Below are 17,966 nucleotides of genomic sequence, written 5' to 3'. Positions count from 1 at the left end.
AAGATTGTGTTGGAAAACCGGCAATGTCGGAGGTATAACTTCCGTTGGGGAATCAAGTTTCTGTTGGTAATAGATTGCTTGAAGATAAATTCTTAAAGTTCTATGCGAGGATATATTATGAAAACTGCTATGTGGGGGAGGTTCCCGGAGATTTTCAATTTTTCATTGCCCCTTGTCTTTGAGTACTTGCTATTGAAAAACACACACGAGAGCATACCTGCCCCTGGAATCAATGGCTCGGTATGCTCGATGCTTGGATTTGGAATTAGAACTTCAAAGAAGAGACAGATACTAACATCATCTGATGCTAGTAGCTAGATAGTATTTGTTGAGATTTGTGACTGATGTGGCATGCCCCTAGTGGTGCACTAACTTCTCAGGTTTCTTCAGTGCCTCTGAGAGATTATATGAATTGTTTTGTGTAAACAAGCTTTTAGCTGATTGAGTCATGCATGCGAGACGTCTCTGCAAATTATTTGTCGGGAGGACTTTTAGTCATTAATTATGCCCCATGCAGATTCTTCCAGATGCCAAACATTTGAAATTACGTAGGCAAAATTATTTTATAATGACACTCATTAAAATGCAATGTATATGTCTGCCTTGGAGTTTAAAAACAATTTTAGTAGAACAAAATATGTAAGAAAGCGATATTTGTAAAAACATGATATCAACTCAGGATTTTTGGTAAACTTTAAGGAGTCAGGATACCCTTTTTGCGACAGTACGCTTTTGAACTAACCATGCTTCAGTTAGGACTTTCAAGGGTTGTAACGTGGCTTGGTTCACGGTTTAAGAAACAAAGGATAAAGGCTCAAAGTTTATTTGTACCCATCCCAATCTTCGTGATGTTCTTCGATCTTATGCTCAGTTAACTTTGCATTTAAGTTCTAGCAGGTATTGAAGTTGTAATGTTGATATTTGATGATGGTTGAAGCACTGAAAGTTTGTTTGGACAGGCAGTCATCATTTTTTTTGTAATTTTTCTTTTGTCGAGGATTTGTAGTAACCTCTTTTTTGACTTTATTATCCCTAACTTTTGCCTGAACTGTTTATTTTTGAGGTTACAGTCAGCGGGATGTTTCAATTTTTGATAAGTCTCCTTCATAGGTTTTGACTTGACAGCGTTTTCTTTTTTTTGGTGGATATTGATTGCCTGACTTAATGGTTGCGGGAACCCATCATTGTTTGTATAGACAACAGCTAAGATAATTGAGTTAACTGAGTAACTACCCTGCCCCAGGTTATGATTAAGGGTTTTAAATTATGCAAAGAAAAAACTTCTACTCCTTAGGCTCAAAGGGGTTGACGAGGGATTAACATCCTTATATCTCCACTGTTTGGGAACTGAAACAATGCCTGTACATCGTCAGCATAGTCTGTTCAAAAGCATACTGTATGAGGTTGCGGTATCGTTTTCGTCATCCTCCCTCAAAAGGCTTACCGCTTTAGCGAGAGTTAAATATCATAAAGAAATATAAGTAAAAACAAAGTTTAATATAGAAATAGGAAGAGAAATAAATCAAGACAAACATATGCAATGCATTAATGATTATGATAAAATAAATAGAGTCTGACATAAGACGAATGTTTAAACAAATAGGAAATAAATTGCGAATGCGAGTAAATTAATGATCTAAATAGCCATCCTTTAGACTTTGTGTGGCTTCTCTGGTTGCCCAAATTCGACGACCCCTTCTTCAATCAAGTCTTGAATTTTATGTTTCAATGGCCCACAATCTTCTGTATCGTGACCAGGACTATTTGAATGGTAAGCACATCTTGCATGATGCTTGTACCCAGGGACGGGATTAGCAGGAGCTGAGTATGGAGGCAGTAGAGTTATCAGACTCCGATCGAGTAAGTGTTGCAAAGCTTGAGCCAATGGCATGTGTAATGGGGTAAATGACCTTTTGGGTTTAGATTTCCAAGTACGTTGGCCACCTTGTTGCTTACGTCGATCTGTCTTTTGCTGTTGTTGTGTTGGAGCCTGACTAGGGACCAAGACTGCCCCTACAATGTTGGATTCATTCCTCCCATTGTATGGCTTTTTAATAGTACCAGAAGGAGTAGCCACCTGAATTTTTCCGCTTCGGATACCACTTTCAACACGTTCTCCAGTCAGTATGAGATCGGTGAAACCAGACGAGGAGCTTCCAAGTAAATGGCTGTAGAAAGGACCAGTCAGTGTATTCATGAACATATCAAACAATTCTCCGTCAGTCAAGGAGGGTTTGACTCTTCCAGCTAGATCTCTCCATTTTTGAGCATACTCCTTGAAACTTTCCTCGGGTCCCATAGACATGCTTTGTAGTTGTATGCGAGTTGGTGCGAGGTCAGCATTGTATTGGTATTGCTGGTAGAAAGCGACAACCAGATCTTCCCAAGTACGGATGTTGGTACTTTCCAGTTGATAGTACCATTCGAGTTGGGTTCCAGATAAACTCTCTTGGAAGAAATGGATCCAGAGCCTCTTATCAGTAGTGTGAGGCTGAATCTTTCTTACATAAGACCTCAAGTGTATCTTGGGACAAGAGACTCCATCATACTTAGCAAAGGTGGGAGTTTTGAATTTCGGAGGAATAACTACCCCAGGAACGAGTCCTAATTCTTCAAAATCTAGCCCAGGTACCTTCTGAATTTCCACGCTTCTCAGGCGCTCTTCTAGTAGTCTATACTTCTCCTCAGCAAAATCCTCGTCTTGAGGGTACTCATCTTCTTCTTCTTCTCCTTCCTGGCCATCAGAACCTACATGGCTTCCCTGATTGTTCTTGACACTAAGATCATCTCCTTCCTCTTCCTCTTCCTCATCTTTAGGAATTCCAGTTTCTGCAGCCTTCTTGGGACGACCTTTGAATCTTCTTCCCAGGTTGATCACTCCTTTGGGCTTCTTGGTCTTTTTCTCCTTCTTAGTCAGAAGGGTTTTCAGCTCGTCTTGCCCCTTGGATAAGTTCAGGATCAGATCTTGAAATTGGGCATTCTGATCTTGAAGGTCTTTGACTGATTGCTCGAGATTCATGATGCTGAAATAAACAGCGAGGAGGTAAGAAACCTGTGGTGGGAACCTGTGATGCAATGTTATGAATGCAGATGCAATATTTTCAAGGATCTCTGGAAATTTAGTTAGCAACGTCAAAAATGATTTGGTCGCTTCTTCGTTTGAAGAACTCTGATTTTTGGATGTTCTTCTATGGGAATCAAGCTCACCATATCCAGTGGGTCATAGCCTCTGATTCGGGGACTTCTGAATTTGAAGGTACATGGCTAGAGGAAAATAAATCCTCTTGCCCCTTGATAGGTACTGGGTCTTTGAATTGGAAGGCATGTGGCTAGAGGAAAATAAATCCTCTTGCCCCTAGATAGGAATTCAGTCCTTGATAAGAGTACCTGAAATTGTGCGCCCTAAATCCCTAAGATCCTTGAAAGGGTTAGTTAAATCATGTTATGCTTATGATGTCATGATGTCATGATGTTATGTGAATGCAGTTCGTTAGACTTAGTGCGAGATGGTAAGGACAAACAAATCCTTTCAACAAAACCTGCGAGGAAATGAAGGTTAGTAGTAAACATAAACAAGTCACACAAGTCACACAATTTTTGGCTTAAGGCTTGCATGGAGTTTGATCAAGTGTCCTTCCCAAGGGTATTTCTATGGATAAGGAAATTTCAGCAACGGGTTCTACCAAGTGACTCAGAATTGTCGACCCTCCTAAAGCACCCTCGAACATGATACATACATACCATGCAATGATACTTTGAGAAAAAGCCTATCTGAGCTGTAGTATCGGGTAGCGACTATGCTCTTAACATACATCAAGAGTAGTCCCCCCACTACGTTCCTAAAAGTCAGGATGGGTTAAAGGTTACTAACGGTCCTTGAGCTCCGACTCACCCACAGGTATCCACACGAACCTCCCTCATACAAGAGAAGCATGTAAACACCCATTGAGGCCTAACTCAAGCGTGAACTCTCATATTGACCAATCCTCCACATACATGAAGGAGGTCGCCATGACTATGCCACTTCCTATCTTAGATGTACTTGAATCCGGGTGTAGGATTCGTCCTTCAGTTAATTCCCAAAACGCCCCTGAAAAAAATAAAACAAGCAAAAAAAACAATAGAAAACATTTAAGTGATTCCTAAACTTTTAAGGTAACCCCTCTTTTATCGAAGTAAATCCCCAGCAGAGTCGCCAGTTCTGTAACTCGGTGAACTGACTTTTTATCGATCGAAATGTCGCGGTTAAGCAAGAGTCGCCATCGACTTTTATTTTATCCAAACAAACTCAGAAAGGCTAAAAGAAACAGGAAAAAAAACCTTTTAAAGAAATCTAAGTTCGGGGGGTAATTTATGCAAAGGGAAGGTGTAAGGCACCCTTTGCATCCATGGTTTTCCATGGGCTCTTAATTGCTTTGCTTGCTCGTTTTCAGAAAATGTAGATGAAAGAGGAAAAACATGGACTTTAGCTCGTAAAATGAGCGTAGCCATTTTTTGAAGAATTTTGAGAAAGAATATAGAAAATAGAGCATGGCAAAGCAATTAGGGGCAATTACCTTAAACTCAGATGATAGGTCTCTTTTTAGCCTTTCAGAATGAAAGGGTCTATCCTTGCCATAAGAGGGCAGGAAGCCTTTCGTTTGGAGGTAGAAGGGTCTTCGAAATATCCTTTGCCATAAGACTGTCCCATGCCATAGGAGGGCAGGTAGTCTAAGGTAAGGATCAGAATAAGCCTTATTCGTAGGCAGCCAGAAGATACCTCAGCCTTTTTCCGTAGGCAACTTCCGAGGGTCGAGGTCATATTTGTGTATCGAAGGCAGCATCATTTAGGGTCGCATGACCTTTAGTTATCGAGGCAGCATGGCTGAGGTATCCTCCTATTCGAGGGACATGGCTTATTCTGCAAAAAAACACAAAGGCAACAGGCAACAGGCAACAGGCAACAAGGCAACAAGGCAACAGAGAGGTTACCCCAAAAGAGTGTGTGTGTGCCATAATCACGTGGTTCAGTTCAGTTATTTATCTTGTAATTAGTGACTCTAATCCAGTTTAAATTTGCACTCCCTAAATTACTAACCACGCAGTATATAAACAATTATGGGAAGAGGGAAAATGAAACCAGCGGAGGAAAGGGGAATTGTAACCAGCGAGATAAAAACATAAAATAAAATGGGGTTTAGGGTTACCAACAACGTAGCTTTGGCATTTGACAAACCCTGAAAAGGAAAAAAGAAGAGACAGAAAACAGAGAGTGAGTGCATTATCGGTTCGAAGGCGAACTTTATTAACCATAAAAAGGAACAATGAAATTAATAAAATAAATGAATGAAAAGTACTTAGCTTGGCATTTGCCCTGACAGGGTTGGGAGGCAAAGGTTTGCCTGAAGCATTGACTCTGACCATTGAGAATTGAAAGAAGAAACATCAAGGCGTGAGTGTATAGGCAGTTCATTGTCATTAAAAATAAATCCTAATTAAATAAAAGGCAGAAAAATATTTAAATAATTAAAGACTAAAACTTAGCTTTTGAATTCGACGTGGCGCGTTATCGGGAGAAACCCTGTTGGTAACCCTGAAAAAGGCATGAAAGGCACAAAGAAATATCTTTCAGTGCAGGCACGTTCTTGTAAACTCTGATTAGGGTATAAATTGACTAAGTTTAATAGGAAAAATAAAATCGAGTTAATTAATTATTGGTTTTCAACCTAATTAATTAAATCGATGAAATACGGTTTCGATCAGTTAATAAAACAATTAGACAAATTAAATAAAATAAGAATTATTATTAGATCAAATTAATTATTAAAAGAAAGTTCAGAATAAACAGTTTTTATAAAAATAAAAAAAAACTTTAAAAACAAAAAATTGGTTTAAAGAAAATTTAAAGAAAGTTTATAAACAATTTATAAAAGAATTAATTTAAAAGAAAATAGTAATAAAAACTATGTAATAAAAGGAATAAACAAAAAATTAGAAACAACACTTAGCTAGGATTCGGTGTGATGGATTGCGGAGGGTGTATGATGCTCCTTCGTCTCTTGGCTTGTTAGATCTGTCTCGCTTTTGATCTTATGGTTGAGATTAAAGGTGTACCTTAGCCTTGCGTGTGTGGAACATATTGAATCTGCAAAGGAATTAAACAAGAAGAAAAGTGTGCAAAATAATGTGGAGAGCGGGGATCGAAATTCTGTGTCTCCCCCAATCCTTGTCAATCTTGTGCATATATAATGTAACAAATTTAGGTTAACAATTTTGATGACAAATCTTGTTTTGAATGCAAAAATATTTTGTTTGGAATCCATATAAAATCTTGCTGTTTTTGTCTTGATCCGATTTTCACCTTATTCTTCACAATTCCTTGCTTGCCTAAACCAAATATTATTTTAATCCCTTTTATCTCATATCTTAATAATTTATTTTATATTTAAATAAATAAATTTAAAATAAATATCATAAGAATAGAATGATGGGTTTAAGAGCTTTCTTTAAGATCATGGGCCAATTTAGTATTCAAATGGTAGGCCCATTAGTGAATAATCTCTAAATTTTTTGAATTGTTACTTGTGTATTTTTTTCAAATTTGAGCCAGCTTATTCTTTTGTGGATTTCTGATATTTTCTTGATGGATCATGATCAACCTTTGATCAAATGATGCATCTGACAGTGAAATATTGATGTTGACCCAAAAATTAGAAATTCGGACTGTTTTTTAACCACAGTTGACTTTTAGGTCGACCAGTCGATTATTGAATTTCCGACCGACTGAGTGACCAATCTTCGAATTGAAACCTTGATCCGAGTTTGGACAATAAAAATAGTATGGGCAAATTTTGGGGTATGACATTCATCTTCTTCAATTCATCATTTTCTCCATTAAAGAAACCTTAATTTGATTAGTATGTTCCAATATTTGGCATCAAGAGCACTGGTTCTGATCCGATTTCGCTGCAACAATGAGTTCCAGTGATCGAATTCCTTCCAATTTACCGATTCTTGATTCAAAGAATTATGATAAGTGGTCTAAACAAATGAAGGTCTTGTTTGGATACCAAGAAGTTCTTGATATCGTCAACAATGGTGTCACACCACTTGGGGCTGAACCTACAGCTGCACATCAAGCCACTTTCAGGGAAGAGAAGAAGAAAGATTACAAAGCTCTCTTCTTGATACACTCTTGCGTCGATGGTGATAATTTCGAAAAGGTCGGTGACTGCGAGTCCGCGAAGCAAGCTTGGTTAATTCTTGAGAAAGCATATGTTGGGGCTGCGAAGGCGAAGGTTATGAGGTTACAAACTCACAAGAGGCAATTCGAGTTAACGCAAATGGAAGAGAAGGAAACGATCAACGATTATGTGACGCGCAGAGCAGAATGTTGTGTCAAAAATCTTACGTTCGTTAACGTCAAGATTCGACAACATTGTAGTTGCTATTGAAGAGTCGAAGGACCTTACGTCGTTGAGCAAGGATGAGCTTCAAAGCTCCCTAGAAGCACATGAACAAAGAATGGACGAGAGAGGAAGCGATAAGGCAAAGGCGGAGATAGCTTTGCAAGCTCGTTTAAATGAAAGGAGTAAAGGTTCGAAAGGGAAATGGCCTTCGAAAGGGAAGCAAGACGATGGTGAATCTAAACATTCGAAGGGACAAAAGAGTGAGAGCAGCAACTCAAACGGTTATGGTGATCGGAGCAACGCGAGAGGTGGAAAACCAAGAGACATGAGCAAAATACAATGCTGGAAATGTAAGAAACTTGGGCATTTTCAAGCAAAGTGTGGTGCTAAACAGCTTGAATCTAAAGGGGATGAAGTCAAGGTTGCGAGGCAAGAGGTGGATGATGAAGCCACACTCTTAATGATGATTACCGATGAGTGTGACGACATGACAGAGGTGCTGGACAGCAGCTGCAAGTCACGGGACAGCAGCTGCAGCAGTGCAGAAAATGCGACAGTTTTGAGTTCGGAACAAAATGTGATGATTTCGGTTCGAGATTGAACTCAAGGAAATGAGGAGTGGTACTTAGAATCCGGATGTTCAACGCATATGACGGGAAGAAGAGATTGGTTTGTGCAAATCAATCAAGTGGCAAAAAATAAAGTGAAGTTTGCGGACGATTCCACTCTCATGGCCGAAGGTGTCGGTGATGTGTTGATCGAGAAAAAGGATGGTGGACATTCTATGATCAAGGATGTGTTATATATTCTAAGTATTAAATGTAATCTTTTGAGTATTGGTCAATTGCTCGAAAAGGGTTATAACATACGTTTGGAAGATAAGATCTTGCGGGTTGTTGATGCTAGTGGTGTGTTGATCCTAAAGGCTCCTATGGCTACCAATAGGACTTCAAAGTTGAGCTGAAAGTATTGGAGCATAGGTGTTTAGCTACAGCTGCAAGTAGAGAGGAGTGGTTATGGCATTATCGTCTCGGTCACTTGAATTTTCGTGATCTCAAAGCGTTGCAACAAAAAGGTATGGTTACCGGGCTGCCACACATTAACGTTCCAGCTGAGTTGTAGGAAGAATGTGTGGAAGGAAAGCAACACAAAGGAAGATTTAGCAAAGATGCGGGTCATAGGACCAAAGCACACCTTGAGGTGGTGTATTCCGATGTTTGTGGACCTATGCAAGTGGACACATTCGGTGGCAATTGATATTTTGTCACGTTCATTGATGATTTTAGTAGAAAGTTGTGGACCTACATCATCAAGAGAAAGGATGAGGTGTTTGATGTATTCAAGAAGTTTAAGTCCATGGCGGAAAGGCAATGCGGTCACAAGTTGAAAATTCTCAAAACGGATGGTGGAGGTGAGTATACCTCGGTTGCGTTTGGGAAGTATTGTGATGATGAGGGTATAGTGCGTGAGGTTGTACCACCCTATACGCCGCAGCAAAATGGTATTGCCAAAAGGAAAAATCGCTCGATTATGAACATGGTTCGAAGCATGTTAAGCGGTAAAAATCTACCGAAGGAACTATGGGGAGAAGCGGTCTCTACAGCCACTTACTTGTTGAATCGTTGTCCTACAAAGAAGCTCGAGAAGCTTACACCGGAAGAGGCTTGGTGTGGATTCAAACCGAATCTAAGTCATTTGCGAATATTCGATTCGGTGGCTTATAGACATGTGTCGGGTCAACTAAGAAAGAAGTTGGACGACAAAGGAGAGGAAATAATATTCGTTGGATATCACTCTACAGGCGGTTACAAACTGTTCGATGCAAGAAATTGGAAGATTCTGATTAGTCAGGATGTTATTTTTGAAGAAAATAACAGCAGCAGTCATAGCGTAACCGGTTACGGCCAGCCAGTACAAACTGGCGTAACCGGTTACAGACAGGAAAAATAGAGCATGAATTTTGCAGAGAACAGCGTAACCGGTTACGGCCAGCCAGTTCAAACAGGCGTAACCGGTTACGAGCAAAACAGAATCCCAACTGCTATGTTTTTTGATGATCCAGTCAGTCCCGAAACAGTTCCGCAGCCCCCGAATGATGTTCAAACTGAAGAAAATCGTATAAGATCAACAAGGCAAAGGGTGTTGCCCTCTAGACTCCAAGAATGCGAGAGATTCCAAGATAATGAAGTTAATAATGAAGGTGATTTCGTCCATTTTGCGCTTATGGCCGAATCCGAACCGGTGAATACGGAGGAGGCTCTAAGGGATCCAAAATGGATTTGTGCAATGAAAGAGGATCTGGAATCAATCGAGAAAAATGGTACTTGGGAGCTAGTTGATCTACCTCATGGTAAAAAGCCGATTGGTGTACGTTGGGTCTATAAAGTAAAAGCAAATCCGAAGGGCGAGATAATCAAGTATAAGGCTCGATTGGTAGCAAAAGGATTTTTGCAACGTGAAGGAATAGACTTTGAGGAGGTGTTTGCTCCTATATCTAGGATTGAGACCATCCGGTTGGTTATTGGTATTGCAAACAACAACAATTGGAACGTTTATCAAATGGATGTCAAATCTGCGTTTTTGAACGGTCCACTTGATGAGGAGGTTTATGTTGGACAGCCCCCCAATTTTGTAGTGAAGAATCAAGAGATGAGATACTACAAGTTGCATAAAGCCTTGCATGGTTTGAAACAAGCTCCAAGAGCTTGGAACAAACGCATAGATGGTTTTCTTGTCGACATTAACTTCAAGCGGTGTGTGTCCGAACATGGCGTGTATGTGAGATCGAATGCTAAGGATGGTGTGATAATTCTTTGCCTATATGTGGATGATCTCTTGATTACCGGCAGCTGTGAGGAGAGTATTTCAAGGTTCAAGAAGGAACTCATGAGTGAGTTTGAGATGACGGACCTTGGTATCATGAAATACTTCCTTGGCATAGAGTTCCAAAAGTAAAAAATGGGACTGCTCATGCACCAAATGAGGTATGCACTTGAGATCTTGAAGAGGTGTGAAATGGAGTATTGTAATGTTGCCATTACACCATGTGAGGCAAGACTACAATTGTCCAAGAGTGAGGATGAGCAAGATGTTGATTCAACTCAATATCGAAGATTGATTGGATCATTGCGGTATTTGTGCAATACACGACCGAACTTGGCATTTAGTGTCGGTATTGCGAGTAGATTCATGGAGAGACCAAAGGTATCTCATATGGAAGCTGTCAAGAGGATCCTTAGATACATTAAAGGGACTCTTGGATGTGGAATTCTCTTTCCGGCATCGGATACGGGCTGAAAGTGTGATTTACTTGGTTTCACCGATTCCAATTGGTGTGGTGATAAGGATGATAGAAAGTCAACGGCTGGATACATCTTTATGCTAGGTAGAACCCCAATCTCTTGGTGTTCGAAAAAGGAACCGGTGGTAGCACTCTCATCTTGTGAGGCCGAGTATATTGTGGCATCGTTGTGTGCTTGCTAAGCCGTGTGGCTTATGAATCTATTGAAGGAGCTTAATAGTAGTGAGGGTGAGGCTATTACTCTCCTTGTTGATAATGTTTCTGTTAGAACAAGATTTGTTCTGATCAATATTCTTAGTTTTGATGATAACAATGTATATGAATTTTGTATGAGATAATGTGGTACTCTAATACTATGCAATTTCCATTTCAGGAATTATATAAAGAGTATGCACAAAATCAGCGCAAGAAGCACTGACTCAGAAGGTTCAGCATGCAACATCAGAACATGGTCTGGCAAGACATCAGAAGATGGTCAAGCAGAATCATAACATGGTCTATGGAAGCATCAGAAGAACTTGAGATCAGAAGCAGAAGCACTGAAGTTCTCATGGTATCACGCTAAGAAGCACTTCAAGGTCAGAAGACAAGAAGATGCTCTGCGCCAAGCTGTTTGACTCTGACGATATTCAAACGTTGTTTACACAAACATCAGATCAGAAGCAAGCACTAGCTGGCAGGCTATGCTGACTGACAAAAGGAACGTTGAAAGCTATTAAAGGCAACGTCAGTAGACACAACGAAAGCAAGGCTCGAGGTAGTTGACAAAAGAGTGAAACATTAAATGCAATGTTGTACGGATCACGCAAAGCATTAAATGATCCCAACGGTCATCTTCTCAAACGCCTATATATTGAAGTTCTGATGAGAAGCAAGGTTACGTATTACGAATTCTGAATACAACACTTGCGCAAATATACAGAAACGCTGTCAAATTCAAAAAGCTTTCAAACTTCATCTTCAACCTCACTACATTGCTGTTGTAATATATTAGTGAGATTAAGCTTAAACTTAAGAGAAAATCACAGTTGTGATAATAGCTTTATAAGAAGCATTGTAACTCTTAGAATTTATTTACATTAAGTTGTAAGAACTAGAGTGATCAGGTTGTTGATCAGTATACTCTAGAAAGTCTTAGAGGGTATCTAAGCAGATTGTTCCTAGAGTGATCAGGTTGTGATCAGTATACTCTAGAAGACTTAGAAGTTGTCTAAGTGGAAAACCATTGTAATCTTGTGTGATTAGTGGATTAAATCCTCAGGTGAGGTAAATCACTCCAAGGGGGTGGACTGGAGTAGTTTAGTTAACAACGAACCAGGATAAAAATCATTGTGCAAATTGTTTTTATCTTACAAGTTTTTAAGCTACACTTATTCAAACCCCCCCCCCTTTCTAAGTGTTTTTCTATCCTTCAATTGGCATCAGAGCGCCGGTTCTAAGGTGCAAGCACTTAACCGTGTTTAGAAAAGATTCAGGAAGAGAAAAACGCTTAAGTCAAGATGTCTGGTGAAAATCCAACAAATACATCTACATCTGGCTCTGCTGAGCAATACAATGGAAATGGTAACAATGGTTATACTAGACCACCAGTATTTGATGGTGAAAACTTTGAATACTGGAAAGATAAACTTGAAAGTTACTTCCTTGGTCTATATGGTGACTTATGGGATCTGCTGATGGATGGTTACAAACATCCAGTGAAAGCTACTGGTGTAAAGCGTACAAGACAAGAAATGAATGATGATCAAAAGAAGCAATTCAAAAATCATCATAAGTGTTGGACTGTTTTGCTGAATGCTATCTCTCATGCTGAATATGAGAAAATATCTAACAGGGAAACTGCCTATGACATATATGAGTCATTGAAAATGACCCATGAAGGAAATGCCCAAGTCAAGGAGACTAAAGCTCTTGCCTTGATCCAGAAATATGAAGCCTTCAAGATGGAGGATGATGAGAATATTAAGAAGATGTTCTCAAGATTTCAAACGCTAACTGCTGGATTGAGAGTTCTTGACAAGGGATACACAAGGGCTGATCATGTTAAGAAGATCATCAGAAGCTTGCCAAGAAGATGGGGTCCTATGGTGACTGCTTTCAAAATTGCCAAGAATCTGAATGAAGTCTCTCTTGAAGAATTGATCAGTGCTCTGAGGAATCATGAAATTGAGCTGGATGCTAATGAACATCAGAAGAAAGGTAAGTCTATTGCGTTAAAATCTAATTATAAGAAATGCACTAACGTTTTTCAGGCTGAAGAAGTAGATTATGAAGAATCAGAATCAGAAGAAGAAGATGAACTGTCCATGATCTCCAGAAGGGTAAATCATCTCTGGAAGAGCAAGCAAAGGAAGTTCAAGAGCTTCAGAAGTTCAAAGAAGCCTGAAAGAGGAGAATCTTCTGGAGGCAGAAGATCTGACAAGAAGAAGGTCATCTGCTATGAGTGCAATGAGCCTAGACACTTCAAGAATGAATGTCCAAAACTTCAGAAGGAGAATCCCAAGAAGAAGTTTCATAAGAAGAAAGGTCTTATGGCAACATGGGATGATTCAGAATCAGAATCAGAATCAGACTCTGAAGGCGAGCAGGCAAACCATGCACTGATGGCCACAGTGGATGATGGATCAGAATCTACATCAGAAACAGATTCTAAAGAGGTATTTTCTGAACTTTCTAGAGAAGAGTTAGTTTCCAGTTTAACTGAACTTCTGGAACTCAAGGCTCATCTTAGTATCAAATACAAAAAGCTGAAAAAGCTATTTGAATTTGAAACTAAGAAGCTGGAAGTGGAAAATTCTGAACTGAAGGAAAAAGTTTTAAAATTATCCAAAGATATTGGATCTCCTTCTGAATCAGAAAAATCCATTCCTAGTCTCAATCATATTCTAAAAGAATATGACTCGAGCTTCAGGAAGTTTCTATCTAGAAGTATTGGCAGAAGTCATCTTGCTTCTATGATATATGGTGTTTCTGGAAACAAAAGGATTGGCGTTGGCTATGAGGGTGATACCTCACAAAAATTTGAACCTGTTGATGATTTGAAAATCACATACAAGCCATTGTATGATTAGTTCAAATATGGTCACTCACATGATATTAGGCTCACTTCACATGCCAAAAGTTTTAACACTTCACACACCAAGAAGCATGTGACACAACCTAAAAAATATCATGCTGCCAAACCTAAAGAATATCATGATGTTCCTCCTATTACTTATCATGCTAAACCCAAGTTCAATCAGAACTTGAGGAAAACTAACAAGAAAGGACCCAAGAAATTGTGGGTACCTAAGGAGAAGATAATTTCTGTTGCAGATATCCTTAGCAGCAAAGAAGACAAAGCACAAAATGTCATGGTACCTGGACTCTGGGTGCTCGCGACACATGACGGGAAGAAGGTCTATGTTCCAAGACCTGGTGCTTAAATCTGGTGGAGAAGTCAAGTTTGGAGGAGATCAGAAGGGCAAGATTATTGGCTCTGGAACCATAAGTATTGGTAACTCTCCTTCCATAACTAATGTACTTCTTGTAGAAGGATTAGCACATAACTTATTGTCCATAAGTCAATTAAGTGACAATGGTTATGACATAATCTTCAATCAAAAGTCTTGCAAGGCTATAAGTCAGAAGGATGACTCAATCCTATTTACAGGCAAGAGAAAGAACAACATTTATAAGATTGATCTTTTAGATCTTGAGAAGCAGAAGGTGACTTGTCTTATGTCTGTTTCTGAAGAGCAATGGGTCTGGCACAGAAGATTAGGACATGCTAGTTTGAGAAAGATTTCTCAGATTAACAAACCAAATCTGGTCAGAGGACTCCCAAATCTGAAATACAAATCAGATGCTTTTTGTGAAGCATGTCAGAAGGGCAAGTTCTCCAAACCTGCATTCAAATCTAAGAATGTTGTCTCTTCCTCAAGGCCGTTAGAACTTCTACACATTGATCTGTTTGGACCAGTCAAAACAGCATCTGTCAGAGGGAAGAAATATGGATTAGTCATCGTAGATGATTATAGCCGCTGGACATGGGTAAAGTTCTTAAAACACAAGGATGAGTCTCATTCAGTGTTCTTTGAATTCTGCACTCAGATCCAATCTGAGAAGTAGTGCAAAATCATAAAGGTCAGAAGTGATCATGGTGGTGAATTTGAGAACAGATTCTTTGAGGAGTTCTTCAAAGAAAATGGTATTGCCCATGATTTCTCTTGCCCTAGAACTCCACAACAAAATGGAGTTGTAGAGCGAAAGAATAGGACTCTACAAGAAATGGCCAGAACCATGATCAATGAAACCAATATGGCTAAGCACTTCTGGGCAGAAGCAATAAACACTGCATGTTATATTCAGAATAGAATCTCTATAAAACCTATTCTAAATAAGACTCCTTATGAATTGTGGAAGAACAGAAAGCCCAACATTTCATATTTTCATCCTTTTGGATGTGTTTGTTTTATTCTGAATACTAAAGATCATCTTGGTAAGTTTGATTCTAAGGCACAAAAATGTTTCCTTCTTGGATATTCTGAACGCTCTAAAGGCTACAGAGTATACAATAATGAAATATTGGTTGTAGAAGAATCAATCAATATCAGATTTGATGATAAGCTTGGTCTTGAAAAGCCAAAGCAGTTTGAGAATTTTGCAGATATAGATATTGATATATCAGAAGCTGTAGAACCAAGAAGCAAAGTTTCAGAAGCTGAAAATCTCAGAAGCAAAGAATCAGAAGGTCAAGTTGCTGCATCTTTTGGGAATCTCAGGATTTCTGAAGAGCCAACCGTCAGAGGAGCTTCTAGACTCACCTCAGCTCACTCAGAAGATGTGATCCTTGGAAAGAAAGATGATCCTATCAGAACTAGATCATTTCTAAAGAATGGTAATCAGAATCAGTGACCAGAATCAGAAGATGAAAAGCTCTATTCATCATCAGAAGCAAATGCAATGCAACACAGCTGTCATCAAGTGTTTCTGATGGTGAACACGTGTTTGCACGGATGGTAAAAGCGTGAGTGAATCTGATGGGACGCCGCCCTAGGTAACTGTGTAAATCATTTCAATTACCACGTTCTCTCACCTAACATCACTCATCATTTAATGCAGTTGATTTCATTTGATTATGTAACTGTTCATTCTCATAATTTTATTGCATTTTTTTTCAAATCCGCCTCTATAAATATATTTCAAATCATAACGTTTATCTTTTTCGCTCCCATTCTCTCTCTCCTTGTGCATGCACTTTTGTAACCTCTTTGCCCTTTTCTCTAACCCTAAGCGCAAACCCAGAAATATTTCTTGCAATCTCAGTACTGTTTCAATGGCTGCCTCATCATCTCTCAACGCTGGTTCATCAGCTCCTCTCCATCTTCAAGAAGAAGATCAGGAAATTGTTCCAGTTATCTCCTGCTATATTCCCAAAAAGGAGTTGGAAGTTATCTGTGAACTTATGGTAGACTTTGATAGTCTTGAAGAACATGAGTTTCATCTTAAAGAAGATATCATATTTCAAGGATGGACTTCATTATTTGCTGAGTTCTGTGGACCGGTTTACCCAGATCTTGTAAAAGAATCTTGGGTGCACGCTGTTGTAGCTCCTAAATCTATTCTGTCTTTTGTTCATGGGAAGTTTGTGGTCGTTACTGAAAACATCCTGAGAATGATGTTTGATCTAAGAAACCCTGAGGGTGCTCATGAAATTGATCTAAGGGCTGATTGGGATGAAGTATTGGCTACTCTCTATAAAGATGTGAAGAAAACTGATCGTGTCAAGGGCATGAAGGATCTCTACAAAATCTGGACCAAGATTCTTCTGGGGTGTTTCTATCACATGAAAGCAACCCATTCTGCAGATTTTGTCAACAATGAGCAAAAATACATTCTGTATTGCATTGCCACTCAGAAGAAGGTTGATGTTATCTACATAATCTTCAACCACATGTGGAATGCTGTGAGGGATTCCAGAAATGCTTTCAGAAAAAAAGTGTACTATTATTCCTTTTGGAAGAATTATTACAAATTTTCTGGTTCATTCCAAGATTGTTGAGGACCTGGAAGCTCAAGGGACCATCAAAGATCTTGTTGTTGATACTGGAAGTTTCTTGAATGCTCTCACTTTGAGAAAGATGAGTGTTATTGATGTTATCGTACAAACCCCTCAACCTCTTCCTGGAGCAAGAAGCAGAAGAGATCCTGTTCTTGCTGACTTTAAGTCCTTCTTCAGAAGTGAGCTGCCAGAAGTCAGAACTATATGTCTGAACTCACTCAAGGAAGAAGAAGGCAAAGTTGCTCCTGCTAAAGGTGGTCGCAAGAAAGTTTCCACTTCCATGCCTGCTGCTTCAGAAGATGTTTTAGAAGCTGCACCTGATGCTGTTGTCAAGAAGGAAAGAAGGACAAAGAGAAAATTTGATCATCCTTCTGTTAACCAGGAAAAGGTAGTCCAAAGTGTAGCTGCTGCTACTGATGTTGTTGAGAAATCTGCTCAAGAAGAAGTTGTTGCTGAAGAAGTTCAGAAAACGGTAGTTGAAAATAAAGATAGAGAAAAAGAGACTGCTGAGAAGAAGAAGAGAAAAATGAAAAATAAGAATGTGGAAAGTGAAAAGGCTGTTGAAAAGAAGGAGACAAGAAAAAGAAAATTAATCATTGGTGATTCGAATGAAGAAGAAGAAGCTCAAGAAGCTGTGAATCAGCAAGCAGAAGCTGTGAATCAGCCATAAGGAATTATTCAAGGACCAACAACTCAAGTAGTTGAAGGTCAGAAGGCTGTTGATAATGAGAAGGAGAGACTGGAATCTACCAGAAGAAGAGAAATTTCTCTTGGGAAGGCAAAGATTGTGGAAGAACAGAAGAGTAAGAAGCAGAGGAAACTGGAGGCTGTGTTTGAAGCTATTCAGAAGGTGTCCAAAGGTATTCATCTCTCTGAACCTGATTCTGTTCCTGCTTTACATTCAGAAGTTGCACCAATAAATGTTGCTCAAACCCCTGAACCAGTAAATCAACCAGAAAAAGCCCCATCAGAATCACCCATAAATATCCATGTTCTCACACCTCCTTCTTCTCCTGTAACCAAAACTCTTACTCCTCCTCATTCACCCATCACAAATGTTCCCATTCCTTCATCTCCACCCACAACCAACCTTGCTTCTGACCAGGCCCTTGAAAAACCTGTCCTTGATATACAACCCCTTCAAACTCTCTTTCCACCTCACACAAATATATCCACTTCTCAACCCCCACCTCATGCAAACTATGAACCCATTCCTTCCACCTCTCAAAATAAT

At 39.4% G+C, this 17,966-nt stretch overlaps 1 protein-coding gene across 1 annotated transcript; it reads left to right on the top strand.

Annotated features, from left to right (window-relative positions):
- Nucleotides 1-6,953: 6,953 nt before the first annotated feature.
- On the top strand, nucleotides 6,954-7,989 carry LOC131641814 (uncharacterized). Its single transcript, XM_058912119.1, has 2 exons — nucleotides 6,954-7,303; nucleotides 7,407-7,989. The coding sequence occupies exons 1-2, from the start codon at nucleotides 6,954-6,956 to the stop codon at nucleotides 7,987-7,989; spliced, it is 933 nt and encodes a 310-aa protein (XP_058768102.1).
- The last annotated feature ends 9,977 nt before the right edge of the window (nucleotides 7,990-17,966 follow it).

The sequence above is a fragment of the Vicia villosa genome, unplaced genomic scaffold (genome assembly GCF_029867415.1).
Source record: "Vicia villosa cultivar HV-30 ecotype Madison, WI unplaced genomic scaffold, Vvil1.0 ctg.004122F_1_1, whole genome shotgun sequence".
Lineage (NCBI taxonomy): Eukaryota > Viridiplantae > Streptophyta > Magnoliopsida > Fabales > Fabaceae > Vicia > Vicia villosa.
Note: the sequence above shows the minus strand (reverse complement) of the source record. Positions and strands in the feature narration are given on the sequence as shown.